Source organism: Mesocricetus auratus, unplaced genomic scaffold, assembly GCF_017639785.1.
Source record: "Mesocricetus auratus isolate SY011 unplaced genomic scaffold, BCM_Maur_2.0 contig_13330_pilon_obj, whole genome shotgun sequence".
In the NCBI taxonomy this organism is placed as follows: Eukaryota; Metazoa; Chordata; class Mammalia; order Rodentia; family Cricetidae; genus Mesocricetus; species Mesocricetus auratus.
Window position 1 is genome coordinate 42,790 of NW_024431175.1, and position 15,388 is coordinate 58,177.

The 15,388-nt window shown below is 41.0% G+C and overlaps 1 protein-coding gene and 1 long non-coding RNA gene across 2 annotated transcripts; one reads left to right on the forward strand and one right to left on the reverse strand.

Annotated features, from left to right (window-relative positions):
* The first annotated feature begins 2,303 nt into the window (after positions 1 to 2,303).
* On the forward strand, positions 2,304 to 8,430 carry LOC121138163 (protein SSXA1-like). Its single transcript, XM_040740963.1, has 6 exons — positions 2,304 to 2,372; positions 2,827 to 2,941; positions 3,549 to 3,611; positions 4,502 to 4,551; positions 4,798 to 4,882; positions 8,285 to 8,430. Exons 1-6 carry the CDS (start codon positions 2,304 to 2,306, stop codon positions 8,428 to 8,430), a joined length of 528 nt encoding a protein of 175 aa, XP_040596897.1.
* A 1,439-nt stretch (positions 8,431 to 9,869) lies between these two features.
* Positions 9,870 to 14,639, reverse strand: LOC121138161. Its single transcript, XR_005875342.1, has 3 exons — positions 14,292 to 14,639; positions 13,890 to 13,960; positions 9,870 to 10,304 (listed from the first exon to the last, which is right to left on the reverse strand). It is a non-coding gene; the product is annotated as an uncharacterized LOC121138161 (long non-coding RNA).
* Between the last annotated feature and the right edge of the window lie 749 nt (positions 14,640 to 15,388).

The window sequence follows — 15,388 nt, forward strand, 5'->3', positions numbered from 1 at the left end:
GTGAGAGACTCATGTGCCACTGTTTCTGAGGGAAGCCTCTTAGCTTCACAAACTATATGCCTGGGATTTCCTCCATCCTTAGTGATATCAAATAGTCTCTGTTAGAGGGGCTACTTCCCAACTTCTCCTTGAATAAAGCTGCCATCTTCATGGTCCCATAGATACCTCAATGTCCACTCCCTACAACTTTTCTGATGACTTCAGTTTAAGGACCCCTGTACATTGGGACACCAAATTCACTCTGTCTGACAGTTGGTCCTGTAGATGTGGTGATTCCAGCTCTTTTATCTCAGCAGGAATTCCTAAATTAGCCTAGTAGTTCACACTCTACTTACCAGATCCACCCCTTTTGGCACAGCAGAGTCATATATCCCTTTCCTTGACCTCTGAAAACCATTACCCGGGGAGACCATTAAATATGTGGCAACCTCCTCACCAACTTTACCTCAGAATACACCACAACATATCTGCACATGTTACAGGATACTGTACCAAAGCCATCCATCTAAATTACTTAATAGGATGATACAGAGAATTATTTGAGCCCAGAGTTTCTCTGTCAGCTTAGCATCATATCCATACTATGTCTTAAGGGGGAAAAATCAAGAATTGGTAATGATGTAGACACATGGATTTAAATTCCAGAAATGTGTCTTTTGTTTAAAAATTTATTGTCTGTTAATTTTTTAAATAAAAGTTAAAGCATTTATTTACGGATGAAGGAAAGAATTCTGGGTAGAGAGGAGAGCAAGTGACTGAAATTGAAAAATAGAACAATAAATATCTAAGGTTGTCTTCCACATGATAAGTCTACATCTAATGATATGTACCTAATAGCCTCGAGGCCAGGAAGGAATTGATGGTGGGAAGTTAAGGAACTACCAAAGCTGGAAGGAGCTGCAGGAAAGGAGCATGGAAGGTGAAATGTAAGAAAAGAATAATGGTATACATGAATGAGTAGTAGGTCAGGATGAAAGCCATCTTTTGAAATCCAGCCACAAAAGCCAATACAAAATAAAAACATTTACAAAGGAAAATAACTTAATGAAGAGACAGCATTCTTATTTTGTTAGGTGCCAGTTGCCAAGCCTAAATTTTATAGTCAGGATCCACATGGTAGAAAGGGAGAATAGACTCCTGTAAGATGCTCTCTGACCATCACAGACATATGATGACACGTGAATGCATGGGTACACATACTAATACGCCTCAAAAAGTAATATTAAAACATATTTTGAAGTCCATTTGCTGCTTATCTAACATAGACATGCTAGTTTTTACACTGCTCTTTTTTTATGAGACCAAGTCTCTTATATGTAGTACAGGAAGGCCTTGAACTCTCCCCATCTTCCTGTCTCATTACCCTAAGTGCTAGGAACACAGTGTTCACCACCAAGCCTAGCTTCCTAAGAGAATTTGTTCTGAGTTTTGTTCACAATTTATTTTAATTGATATACAATAATGCACATGCAATTAAAATACAGTATGGTGATTCAAGATACGCATGGGTGTGCTTATCAAATATGAGTAATTCATATGTATCCGTACTTATGTATTTATCACTTCTACATTAGTGAAGTTTTATAACCTCTCCTACTATTTTCTGGAAAAACTGGGAAATTAATGCAAGGGCCTATTACATGGTAGGTAGGAGTCCTGTGGGATTTAATTATGTATTGCCCAGTCTGGCCTTGATTTCACTTTGTAGCTCAGGCAGGCATTGAACATAGGACCCTTCTACCTCAACCTTCCAACTACCTTGTTCGATAGGCATAGGAAGGAAACTTTGGCTGCTCTTTTCCTTCCTTACAAATTGATCATATAGAGATATAAACTAGTCACGAAAGTGTACTGCAAAACACCAGTAGGTATCTTCGTCGCTGCATGTTTTGGGCTTGTTGTACTTTCTTCTGAAGGCCCCACCACCCGTCTCCCACTGGCAACCGCTTTAGCTTCTATGAAATCAGTTTCACTTTCTTCATACAGGTGAGAACATGGGACTGTGCTTGCTCAATTCAATATCTTTCTCTTTTCTCTTAATCTCAGGGAACACTGCAGGGCAACTAATCAGGACAGAAGCTTGACCCATTCTCAGAGACTAACTTCATCCATGCTCATAGAATCCAACTAACTCCTAACCACTAATTCTCCCATAGATCTAATCAGGGGTAAGCGATGTCAGGATGAAAAGGAGCACAAGGAAATTTCACGTACTGAGTGTTACTTTCCTCCTTCCTTCTCAGGACATTTTGTGTTGGAAGAAAATCAGATAGGGTCTTCAGAATATCTCTGATCCCGCCAACATGAAAGCAGAGTGTTGCCATGGAGAGAGACCTGCGGAAGAGACTAATGAACCAAAGAAAGTATTTCAGGTATGGTGACCAGGCAAGGTGTGGACAGAAGCAACTGAGTGACCAAGGGCCACTGTAGAGAGATTTCTCAGAGGGTAGAAAGTAGGGACATTCAGGACAAGGACCAAAGTCTCCACAGGACCTCCATAAGTCTCAGAATGTGTTTCTACACACACACATGCTCATCATGTTCTTCTACAGAATCCTTGAGGATTTCAGGTTGGTGATCTAGTACTAAATGCATTTGATGACACAGCCCCTTGTAAGTATGTGTGGGGAGAAAGAAGAAATAAGCAGCACTGAGCATTTCCAGTGTAATTCACATGTCTCACCTGGCCCTCACATTCCCCAGGATCAATTATCTTGATTTTCTAGGTGGACCACCGAGTTCCCCCGACACAGATGGCATTCTGGGATGAATGGCACATATGTCCAGCAGAATAATTGTCAGAATTTCCATTTCCTTCTTTTCTAGCCCTTCCAGGATATTTGTACATATTTTTCGGAGGAAGAGTGGGCAAAGCTGACAAACTGGCAGAAAAGTGTCTACATGTATATGAAGAGAAACTACATCAGAATGACTGGCTTAGGTAACAGGAAGTTCTGGGTTCAGACAAGCCTGGGTGTCTCCCAGTTATTTTCTATGCCACGGTTTCTCATCAGCACGTAGCAGGTCCCTCTCCTGCACCATACTTCTCATTGTGGAGAAATGTTAAGGTGCTACCTGAGCATGCTGCTCTCTCCCATTTTGTTCAGGGTTGAGAGCACAGACCACAGACACTAGAGCTCAGGCCTGCAGCCCACACTTTTCTTTCCTGTAGTCTCTTGTTCTTGTGGGCCTTAAGGTCTGTGCTGCATCCCAGATTCTAGCTGCATTGCCCCTCTTGTCCTGTCTGTTAAAGAACAAGCCCTTGGCCTGTTGGAGCCCACTCCCTATGGTGGGATGCTATGCTCAGTCTTAATGCATGGGAGAGGGACCTGGCCCTGCCCCAACCTATTGTGCCAGACTATGTGGACTCCTCATGGGAGCCCTTGCCCATGAGGAGGAGTGAACTGGGGGTGGGATAGAGGGGAGGTGATGGGGGTGGGGTGGGAAGAGGTGAGAGGGTGGGAGGAGGGTGAGAGGGAGAACTATGGTTGGAATGTAAAAAAAAATTAAAAAATGGAAAATAAAACAAGTACTTTGCGTCTTCTTAGGGGTCAAAGTCAACCAACCAGTTTTCATGCGTTGCAAGGAACAGGTGGAAGCGAACGGTAAAGGTGAGTGGTCAGGGAGGGGATGTGAAGATGGCCTTTCCAGGCAAGATGCCTGGTAAGGTCACAGGCATGTCTTTTCTTCTTCAGGTTAGGGCTGTGTGGAAAAGAGTTCATTCAGAGGATTATGCAGAAGACTCTGTCATATCAAAGTCTAAAACATCAAAGAGAATGTGCATTATTTTGGATAATAAGTAAATGGCAAATGTGTAACATCTTCAGTTGAAATGTCTTGTACCACATCCTAAACATAGGCAGACAAGTCCCCCTACACACACACATGCAGACACTGTCACAGAGATCACACACACACACACACACACACACACACACACACACACCACCCACACACACACAGAGTGACTCCCCAGGAAAGCAAGTCAGACTGCAAAAGCTCCCACAAGCACTTTACTTGATCGCAAACTCTAGGCCTGTAATTTCTGCCCAGTTTTTGAGAGCAAACGAGAATTATTACACTAGATAGCCCCCCCAAAACACTGAACTGAAACCCTTATCCTTCCTCATGCAGTTAATACCTGAATATTCAAATCATTTCATCTGTTAGGTTTTCTGTTATTCCACACCTGAAGGTACAGACAAGTCAAAATTTCCTGAAACCAATTTAATATTATGAGGTAAAGGAAATGTACTCGGATAGGATGAGGCAGTGATGAGGCTGAAGGAACATTTCATAAACAATCATAAGGAGACTTATACAGTGATAATATGGATAATGCCTATGTCATTAGTAAAGTCAAAGACAGTCATGCCCCATCAGCTCCTGCTTCATGAGTGGGCTGTAACTCTCCACTCCAGCATTCCCTAAATTGGCAGGATTCTGAAGTTTGGAAATATTTACTAACAAACAAAACCTTCTGACTTGTCACTTTCCATAGAGAAAGATTCTGAAGATGATTTTTACACACAACAGATAAAACGCATAAAGGTGAGTGTCACCTGTTTCTGTATGAATGCACCATGTTTGTCCTTCAGTTCATGCCCATGTTGTGGAGAATAGGTTTCTTTTTGGCGGTGGATAAGTGTGTAAAATATATTTGATACTTAAAGTGTAAATTTTAATGTAAAGCACCATATGTTGCAAATGCCAATTCTAACTGTATGGAAGTTCATTAGGTTGTCTACACTTTGGGTCTTGTTAATTTGGTATGTGATGTTCTTATTTATTTTGTAGCTGACAAGAGTGACAGTAGATCTTTGTGATATACGTGGAAAACTTGGTGGCAGAGATTCTATTTCAGCTTCTTCCATTATGCCAGGTTGGATGTAATCTAATTCCTGTTCCTTAACATAATTTCTTAATTCTTTTTCAATATGGTATTTTTTAAAAATTCTTTGAGGATTTCATAAAATATACTTTGATCATATTCACACATACCCTACTCTCTCATCTCATGAACATAAAACATCTTTACTAGAAGTGTTTCTCACTTTCCCACACTCCTCAATTTCATGTTTTTGGTTTTTATAATCAACCAAGCCTAATTTGTGCTGTCTGTATACTGTGTGATGTGGAATCATCCACTAGAGTATGGTTGGCCTAACAACCACGCTCTTAAAGAAAACTGACTCTCCCTCCCACAAAAGCCGTCTATCATCAACAGCTACTCACAAAGGGGTGGGAGTTTAAGAGTCCCTACTCACTCCATGCTAGAATGCTGGCAGGCTCAATCCTATGCAGGTCTTATGTGGGCAAAGACACCTCCTGTGACTTCATGAGTGTAACAATCCTGTCATGTCCATAAAACACTATATTGCTCTGGTCCTCCCTGTCTTCTGCTTCTTATAAGTTTTCTCCTCTTCTGCAATGGTTCTTGAGCTTGGGAGGAAGGTGCATGACATATATGTTCAATGTTTAGCTGAGCAATCCATAGACACTTATTTTCTGCAGTCTAACCAGTTGGGAGTGTCTGTATTAGCCACTACTCACTGAACAACAGCACTTCTCTGTTAACGTCTGAGAGCTATCTATGGGTAGAGAGACAGGAATTTAGACGTCAGTTTCTACTACATTCATTTAGCAAAATCATAGAAATGGGTTTTCACTATGGGGTCTGTGCAACCATAGGTTCTTGTCAGATTTACAGTACCAGGCCAGCATTTCTTCAGTCACAGCATTCTAATAACTAGAGGAATGATAATGGGGCTCAGCACAACTGTGCTAAATGTGACATGAGCAGCACTTCACTAGCTCTCTAGTCCATAGCCCAGACCACTGAAACGCACTCATGTCTTCTTTCTTTTCTGAAATCCAGAGTCTGTTCATTCTTTCATCCTGACGCTTTCCAAGCAGGAATCACTAGCTGGCTTCTGCTCTATAAATGGACCATGCACTTTGCTGCTGGAAATTACAGGCCTTTCACTGTGGACTCCTCCCACTGTGATCTACCTTAGAGAAACCCACAGAGACACCTGACTATGAAATGGGAGTTTCTACAGTTGCAGGTTCCAGTCTAGTATAGAGAGTTAAGGGAGCTGAGAGTTAGCAGCCAGTGAGGACAGTTAAAGATTCAATGAAAAGAAGGGGTTATAAGATCACATATTCAGTTTTACTATTATATCATTTAAACATTCCATTTGGGTGTGTTTGGCATGCCTATAATTGCAAAGCTCTGTAGGGTCATTAGACCAACACTTTTCTAGGGTACATGAAGAGATCTTGTCTCAAAACCAAAACCAAATGAAAAAAAAAACAAAAGAAATAAAGAGGGGGTATGGAGAGATTGCTCAGTGGTTAAGGGTATCTGCTGCAGCTCCTGAGGACTAGAGTTCAGTTCCTAGCACCTACATTGGGTGGCTCACTATTATCTGTCACTCCAGTTCCAGAGGATCTCACGCAGTACTCTTGCCTCTCCAGACACACACACCCACACATGTGTCACATATATACAGAGACATGCACACATACACATAAATAAAAATGTAAAATAAAGGACAGTAAGTTGTGTTTCCAAGCTCAGAAACAATGTTCTTTCAGTTATACACAGACTCTCTCATGCATGAATCAGGAAGTTGAATGAAAGGCAGCTTATGATGAGTGACCAATGACACATCTTGATATCAGCAGAAATGGTGCAGGTGCTACCTTATCTAACTTCACATGAAGTGTTCTCACCAATGTCCTGTGTAGTAACACACTTGGCAACACATTCTTTGATACCTTGATCAACACGTCTCCTTTCTGTTTTTCTCCATTGCCTGCATTTGTCTGCACACACTATCATGGTACAGTATTGTCTCCTTCCTTCTATTCACTCTTTTAATTATTGTCCATGTAGTGAAGTACAAGCTTATGTGTGAAGCCTTATATTTCATAGACTGTCTGCCTTTCACAGAACCCATGAATTCCTCCAGTGCTTTTCTTCCCCAAATCATCTTTATTCCACACTTAAACGCACATCTCTTTTGCTTGCATAAATGACAGTCTATGAAGAATATAAAAGCAAACATTCAGTCTCAGAAACATGATATACTAAGGACCTTCCTTTCCCATTTAAGCTCCTGTGTTCTTTTTCACTTAGCTACAAAAAATGAAATACTTCATTAGGCACAATTAGCATGTTATGAAAATCCATAAAAAACACTTGCAAAAGACTGAGCCCTTCAACATTCTGTCACGGAAAGAGGGGTTCACCAGGTTCTGCTCCTCTCGGAGGATATGAAGGCAGTTAACAGTTTCCAAGGGACAAGACCAATGAGGCCCAAAGCACATGTATGTGAGTCTAATTAAACTCATTGAGCCCCATCAATACCAACCACTACGAAATAAAAGGGAATCTAGCAGTGGGGAGGAAGGGCATTGGCATGAGTCAAAAGAGGTTAATGAGGAGGATACATGATCAAAACACATTATATATGCATATCAAAATATCATATTGAAAGTAATAGCATATATAATTAATATATGCTAATATAACCTTTAGGAAAAATGAGATGATGCTTAACCTCTAAGATAATATAGAAATGCTACTGACAGCCTGAACAAGTGCTTTAGTGTTTAAAAAATGCTGAAGAAGGCAGCATGGGAAGAAAAGAACCCAAAATGAGTTCCAGGTGCACTAGGCTCTGGAAGGTTCCAGAGACACCTGCACACCTACGAGAAAGCACATGTTTTGTGAACAGAGAGTAGAGTGACGTTAGATGAGAGGAAATCATGGAAGAAACAATATTCTGGTTTTCCTGGCATGTTCTGGGTGTGTGGCATGGGTCCTGAAATATCCCAGGCTTTTCTGGGTGAGGAGGTCATCCAGCACCAGTTCAGATGTTCAGATGTTAGAATGGGTCTCCATAATCATAATTCGACTTGTCCTTCTGAAAGCCATGCGACACTGGACAAGTCTTCTACATACTCTGGGGTTCACGTCTTAAATCCATATAAGAGAATGATCACAGGGTCCTCCTTCCAATGAAGATAAAATGGGACATCTATACCACATGATGGAGGAGGGGACCAAACAGTACACTGGATGATATAACCTGAAGTGGCCTTTGGTCTGTACTGCTGTATAGCTAACATCTCAGTCTTTGTGAGTCAGCAGATATAAAAAAACAGGCAATGGAGAAGGCCTATGGGCTCATGGGAGGAACAAGCCCTGTTCTTTTCTGACAAAACAAGGCCCTAAACTATCTAGCTCTCATGCACTAATCCCTTCCTATTTCAGGAGTCAGTACCGTTCGGGTAAATGCCTGGAGCCATCGGTTGCGGGAAAGGAAGACTCGAGTGATATATGAAGAGATCAGTGACCCCGAAGAAGATGATGATGGTGATGATGACGATGACAACAATGATGATGATGATTATTATTGAATATGTAAGTGGTCCTTTGACACATCTTCCAAACCCAGAATACACACTTTTCTCGTATGGTATTGGATCAATCATCTACTTGTAGTCCTTTGGGGTGCAACACTGAAGCTGAAGTAATATGTTATGTTTCCTTTACTGTAAAGCTGGGTTATTTGGAGACCTTCCCTACCCAGGATGCTGTGGGTTCCCCAATCCCAGGTCAGCTTTCAAAGCACAGGCCATATCTTCCTTTGACTTAGGAATTCATGTAGGCTTTGAAGGACAGGAGGAAAAGACCAGTGAGTAGGCAGTGTGAACTCACTAGCATTTCTTTTCTTTCTTGTCTCAACCACAGAGAGTCAAAATAAGCCCAGGATGAGAAGAATGTGGTGGAAATTCAGTATCAGAGCCATAACTCCAAAAGCCTAACTATAAGTTATATGTAGAGATATACATATATTTACTTATTCCATGTTTACTTAATAAAATTTATTGTAGTTCTAAGAGCCAGGCATCAGTTTTCATATTATTTGTCAAGTGTTCTCTTAGCAATTTTGTAGGATGTGTCAAGCACCCTGTCAGAACTTTGTCCCAAGCCTTCCCTATGTATTATTGTCACTGTGTCAAGTCTCATTAGAATTGTTTTTCCTCTGACATGCCATCTTTTTAAAATTTTAATAAATATATTTATAGCCCCTCCACCCCACCCCTAGCCCAATCCTCACATCATTCCCCGGGAAGGGTAAGGCCCTCCTTGGGGGATCTCCAGAGTCTGTCATTTCATCCAGGGCAGGACCTACGCCCTCCCCATGTGTCCAGGCTGAGAGAGCATCCCTCCATGTAGAATGGGACCCCAAAGTTAATTTGTATGCTGACAGGCCATCTTTAAGCATATATTTTGCTTTATGACATCTGGTTAGCACTGGGGATACTACATGCTAAGCACTCTGTTAGTATTATTCTTACTGTGTAAAAACCACTCTGGTACAATACCAATGTTTCAAGCAGGCCAGATGGCTCAGTGGTAAAGGATCCTGCTGCCAAGCCTGACTACCTGAGTTCAATCTTAAAGACCCACATGGCAGACAGAGAGAACTGACATTCACAACTGAACACACACACACAGAGTAAATAAATGCAAATATAATAAAAGAAATCTATCAATATTTCATTCAGTGAGGCATATTGCTATTGCATACTGCTGTTTGTCTGCCCTGTACCTGTCTTAGGAACCATGGACATCCTCTGCACTGAAGAACACTGCCCTTTCCTTACTCAGGACTACTGAGCAGAGTTCATTTGCTTATTTATTTATTTATTTATTTATTTATTTATTTATTTTTGGTTTTTCTAGACAGGGTTTCTCTGTATTGTTTTGGAGGCTGTCCTGGAACTCCCTCTGTAGACCAGGCTGACTTCGAACTCACAGAGATCCACCTGTCTTTGCCTCCTGAGTGCTGGGATTAATGGCGAGGGCCACCAACGCCCGGCTCATTTGCTTATTTTAATGTGTTTCTTTGTATTTGTACACACATATTCAGGTCATCACCATGATCATCTGTCACTTGCCATGTTCCACTAGAAATGTGTATAGTCATGGCCATCTTATTCATTTTTCTGGTCAGTGCATACTTCCTCCCCTGTCTGCACACAGGTGACAAATTCAAATTCTGTGGTATAGGAGAATCTGGATTTTCTTGAGAACACATGTGACCTTCATTTATGCAAGAGACTGAGGCTCAGTGTAGATCAATGCTCTAATCTTACCTTTTTTAGAAGTAAGTGGTAATATCTGGTTCTAGAGATTGAACCCAGGTCCTCATGCATGCAAGGCAAGTGCTCTACCACTGAGCTACACTGGACTAGTAGTTACTGCTCCATTGCTGACAAAATGCCTGAGAAAAATAAAGGAAAGAAGGAAGGTTACTTTGGGTTTATAGTTTCAGTGGATTCAGTTGGTGGATGCTATCCCCATACACGAAGCATGCAGGAGAGGCTGTTCCTCCCTTATGACTGACTAGCATACCCAACAGGACCAGAGGTCAAGGTGTCACTTTAGAAAAACATAAGACACACTGACAGAGATTCGGGACTTCATATGAACACGAAGAGATGATGAAGTAGTTATTTAGCAGAAATCAAAGGAAGGTGGCCCAATTGGTGTGGGACTAGAGGCTGAAGCATTAATGGATGCTAAGTACAAATTCAGGCCTGAATGGCATCAAAGGCAGAAGCTTTCAGAGAATAACAGATTTAAGGCTCACATCTGAGGAACAGATGGTATAAATGACACTTAGGGCTCTGGACCAATGTAGACAAGGGACACATAAACTGTATGTGCTGCAGTCAGGTCTAGACTTCATTAATATTACATGGCAGATGCTATGAGGTGAGTTGTGCCATACACCCGTCTCACACACCATTAATATGTAGAAGCCGTAATGCCCAATGTAGCTCTCCTAGGGGTGCTAGAGTTAATGTGGGTTCCTACGGCTATGACTCTGATGAATAGAACTGGTGGCCTTATGGAAAGGTAAGAGACAAGAGATTTCTGCGTTAGCACTATGTGAGGATTCAGAGAGGAGTCAGAGGTACTGATAAATGATCATGTTCAACAAAAAAAGCCAAGTGCAGAAAGACAGATGTTCAATTTTAATTTTAATGAGTAACCACATTTTAATTTGTATTCTTGTGTAATTTTGTATGTAGGACATGACACTAGAAAGGGTACCAAAAGATGGGAACCTGAGTCCTTAAAGTAGTACAAAGGATGACTCTTTATACAGGGGACATGACAGTAACAGGGACAACTGGGGAGAAAGAAGGGGACTAGCAAGATGAGGACAGATGGTGGGACAAGGTGATTGGAACTTTGATTAAAAACCAAGAACATGGGGGATATGTCACTATGAATCCCATTACTTTGTATGCTACCTTAGAAACATTAAGAAAACAGAGTCCTGAAGATGAAATGAAAAGAGAACACAGTCTATTTTCTCTGGTGGAGAAAAAAGTCTTATATTTAGGGAAAACTGGGATCCATGAAAACGGAAGTTGGAAACTGACCATTCTCATCACTCTCTAGAAGTGCCCTTACCCTGTTATCTGTCTCACTAACACCCACTGTATGGCCATCAGAACAATCACATATGTCAAGTAGAAAGTGAAGGCTACTTCCAGGGCAAATGTTAATAGTAGCAGATGGATGCCTTCTAGCTGCAGTAGCATGCTCAGAGGGCTGTGGGATGGACCTGGTGTTCTAGGTTTCTGAAAATATGGCCTAAACCATTTTGTAGTACAGGAATGGAGAATGGAAGAATAATACCCATGGCTTAAATGATTTATGGATATTTAAGTATTCCTTATATGCACCTATAGGGATTAGAATGTATATGATTTGCCTTGAACATATTAGGCACCCCCCAAAAAGTAATTATTTATGAAAGTACCAAATACACAATGAATACAACTTAAATGATCTCAATGCTAATGGAGATATTTGGAAGTTCTGTATTCAAGTTATTCAGAATTCAATCTGTACTTGCATCTGAATTTTTCTCCCTGGAGGATACTCAGCAGGTACATAGCACTGGAAATGACACTGAATCTGGGTGTGAATACCAGTGCTTCATAGGTGGGCTGGCATGGGCTACTCTTGAAAGCACCAACTTCACCCAGTCTCTTTATTAAGTCACTTCTACCAGAGCTTTAGGCCCCAATGCTGAGCCATCTTCTACAGTTTATGGCTCCAGGTACTGGAGAAACTGTTGGTACAAGGAAATGGAAAGCACAGTTACCGCATGCTGTGTTGTTTTAATTGTAGATTCTGGTAAACTGGGACCTTCATTGAGCTCATCTTTGCTACCCTTCAGAGGCTCTGCCCAGATGCTCTTCACCTCCACTCTTATTCATAGTGTGTCTGGAGCAGCCCTTTTCCCCAGAAACTCTTCCTAGAGTAGAAGATCTGGTTCCAAGTCACCACTTTTACCCAGTGTAATAGGCAAAATTTTAGGGAGAAATCTGTAGTTGAACAATGCCAAGTTTGTTGTCTCTTGGAATGAAAGAAACTGAACATAATGAATATGATGGAATGTTTCAAGAAACAAAGGAAAAGATAGAGACATATTACATGATTTGTTAAAAGGTGAAATTTAAATGTTCCCTGTTTTGCTACCTCAGCCCACATAGTTCAGATTGCATAAATCTATATATTGACAGAGTATGTCTGTGGATGTACCTACTTCCACAGCAGAATTTCTGAAGCTCTGGATTATGGCTGGTGTGACCTGGATAATTTTTGAGCTATTTGTACATTTTAGCAGGTTTAGCAGCATTCCTGAGCACTGTCCATCCCAATTGTAGCAAGAAGGTTCAAATGTCAAGAGGAGATGTGGTAGTAGTCAACATTAGGACAGGCATCAAAACTCTATTAATTCATTGATAATAACAAATAATCAAGAAAAGCTCCTGTGGATGGCTTCTGTGTTCACTTTTGTGTATTTTAGCACATTGAAATGTCAAATTTGGGTATAAGGTCAAATTTCTTTCTAAGTACTTATATGCTTATGCGGGCAAGTTAATGCACTGTCAGGCTGTCCAGAGAAGTTTCTGGTAGCAGTTACTCCAGAGATTCTTAACTGGCCAAAGTGTTGAGAACATGCGATTGTTGAGTCCACAGTCTTAAATGAGACATGTATATCATCCCCTCCATGGGCCAGGGGACACTATGGAAGAAAGTAAAGAAAGAATGTAAGAGGTAGAAGAAAGGGTGGAGTTGTGTGGACTTTAGTCTCTAGGATATGACATAGCCTGAAGTCTTCAGCAGCTGCTGAAGACTGGGCCTCAATCATTCTGTCACCAAAAGTGTAGAAAGCTCATGAGCCTCTCTCCCATTCCTCAGGGTTGGTAGAAAATTCCAGTTGCTAGGGGGAGGGACTTGTGAAATTTCACCGCTCCCTAAGGATCTATAGGTAATTAATGATTTCAGAGGGTGAGAGAAATTGGCTTTAGTGGTATAGCCATTAGTAAGATTCCCACGACTTTCAACTCCTAGCACCTGCCACTATAGGAAACAAATGAAATACATGTGTTGATCAAGAGTCCTGAAGGTAGAAGAGAAAGTACCTGGGGATTGGATGATTTCTACCTGGGTACTGGGATCAGGAGTAGTGGGAGAGAGAAAAAACAGGGTACTTGGAGACGATGGTGATAAAAATACATGGATGGTAACAATCTGTTAGATAACCCCTCTACACATGCTCCCCTACATAACCTTAATTGAAGTTACAGGTTGATAAAAACAGACAAAAAAACCTCCATGAAAATAGAAGGAAGAGTGGAAGAGTAGTTGAGTAAAATACTGATATCAGGAGGAGTGGGAGGAGGACACAACTTGGTGATAGGACATAGTCACCATCAAAGCATATTATATGCATGTGTTACTGTCACAATGACAATATGTTAAAACAACAGCAACTTACCTCCTTCAAGAATCCTGGGCTTGTGACTCACTGTCTTAGCATGGGTCAGGTCCTGGGACACATTACTAGAACTGCAAAAAATAACAGTAAAGTAAAAAATGATATGATCAGTGGATGGATTAGTGGCGTCAACACCCCAATAAAAAGTCTCAGACCAACAAACTGGATTAGAAAACAGGATTCATCTTTTTTGATATCTCCAAGAACTGCATCTCACTAACAATGATAAACACTACCTTAGGATAAAAGGATGGAAAATGGTATTCAAATTAAACGCGACTAATAATAAGCAAGTATAGTTCTTCTAATATCTAAAAAAACAGACTTCAAACCAAAACTAATCAGAAGGTATAAGGAGGGACACTTCATACTAATTAAAGGAAAATCCAATAGCAGTATTACCTTAGTCAGTATTCTATTGTTGTGAAGAGACATCATGACCATGGTAACTCATAAAAGAAAGCATTTAATTGAACCTGGCTTACAGTTTCAGAGGTTTAGTCTATTATCAACATGATGGTGAGCATGGCATCATACAGGCAGGTATGGCAGCTGAGAGTTCTGGATCTGAAGAGAACAGGAAGAGAGAGCCCACCCTCAGTGACATACTTCCTCCAACAAGGCCATGCTTCCTAATCCTTTCAAGTAGTACCAGTCCCTGGTGACTGAACATTGAAGTATATGAGCCTATGGGGCCATTCTTTTTTCTATTTATTTTTTATTTAAATTAGGAACAAGCTTGTTTTACATGTCAATCCCAGTTCCTTCTCCCTTCCCTCCTCCCCTGTCCCCCTACAGACCCCCCCCATGCCATCCTCTTTTTGCTCCCCAGGGAGGGTAAGGACTTCCATGGGGGATCTTCAAAGTCTGTCGTACCATTTGGCCCCTATGGCCCCTATGGCCACTATGGCCCCTGTGGTCTCCCCTATGGGGCCATTGTTATTCAAACCACCGCATTCCACTTTCTGGCCCTCATAGGCAAATCGCATTTAGTCCATCTTCTAAAGTCCCCATAGTCTATCACAGTCTCAACACTGCTTAAAACTCTAAAGTTCAAAGTCTCCTCTGAGACTCAAGGCAATCTCTTAAGTATAACCCCTATAAAATCAAAATCCATAGGAAAAACATATAGGAAATGTGGGGTACCATCAAAAGACCAAATCTTTAAATTATAGGAGTAGATAAGGGAGAAGAAGCCCAGGCCAATGGCATACATAAATCAGATCTCCAACAAGATCATAAAATAAAACTTCCAAATAGAAGCTCACAGAACACCAAATAGACAAGACCAGAAAATAAAATCCCCACAGCATATGATAGGACAAAGAAAGTGTATTGAATGCTGCAAGAGAAAAATACCAAGTCACAAATAAAGGAAAACCTATCAGAATATCCAGAACATCCTGGAACAATGCACCCAAGTGCTAAAGAGCCACAATGACCAAGCTAGACTAATTTGCCCAGTGAAAGTATCTGCCATAGTTGAAAGAGAAAGAAAA

Excerpts from the sequence above, each read along its gene's own strand:
- LOC121138163 (XM_040740963.1), top strand. The coding sequence starts at position 2,304 with ATGAAAGCAGAGTGTTGCCATGGAGAGAGACCTGCGGAAGAGACTAAT. Across the intron at positions 2,373-2,826 it reads AACCAAAGAAAGTATTTCAG|CCCTTCCAGGATATTTGTAC; the intron begins GTATGGTGACCA and ends CTTCTTTTCTAG. Across the intron at positions 2,942-3,548 it reads CATCAGAATGACTGGCTTAG|GGGTCAAAGTCAACCAACCA; the intron begins GTAACAGGAAGT and ends GCGTCTTCTTAG.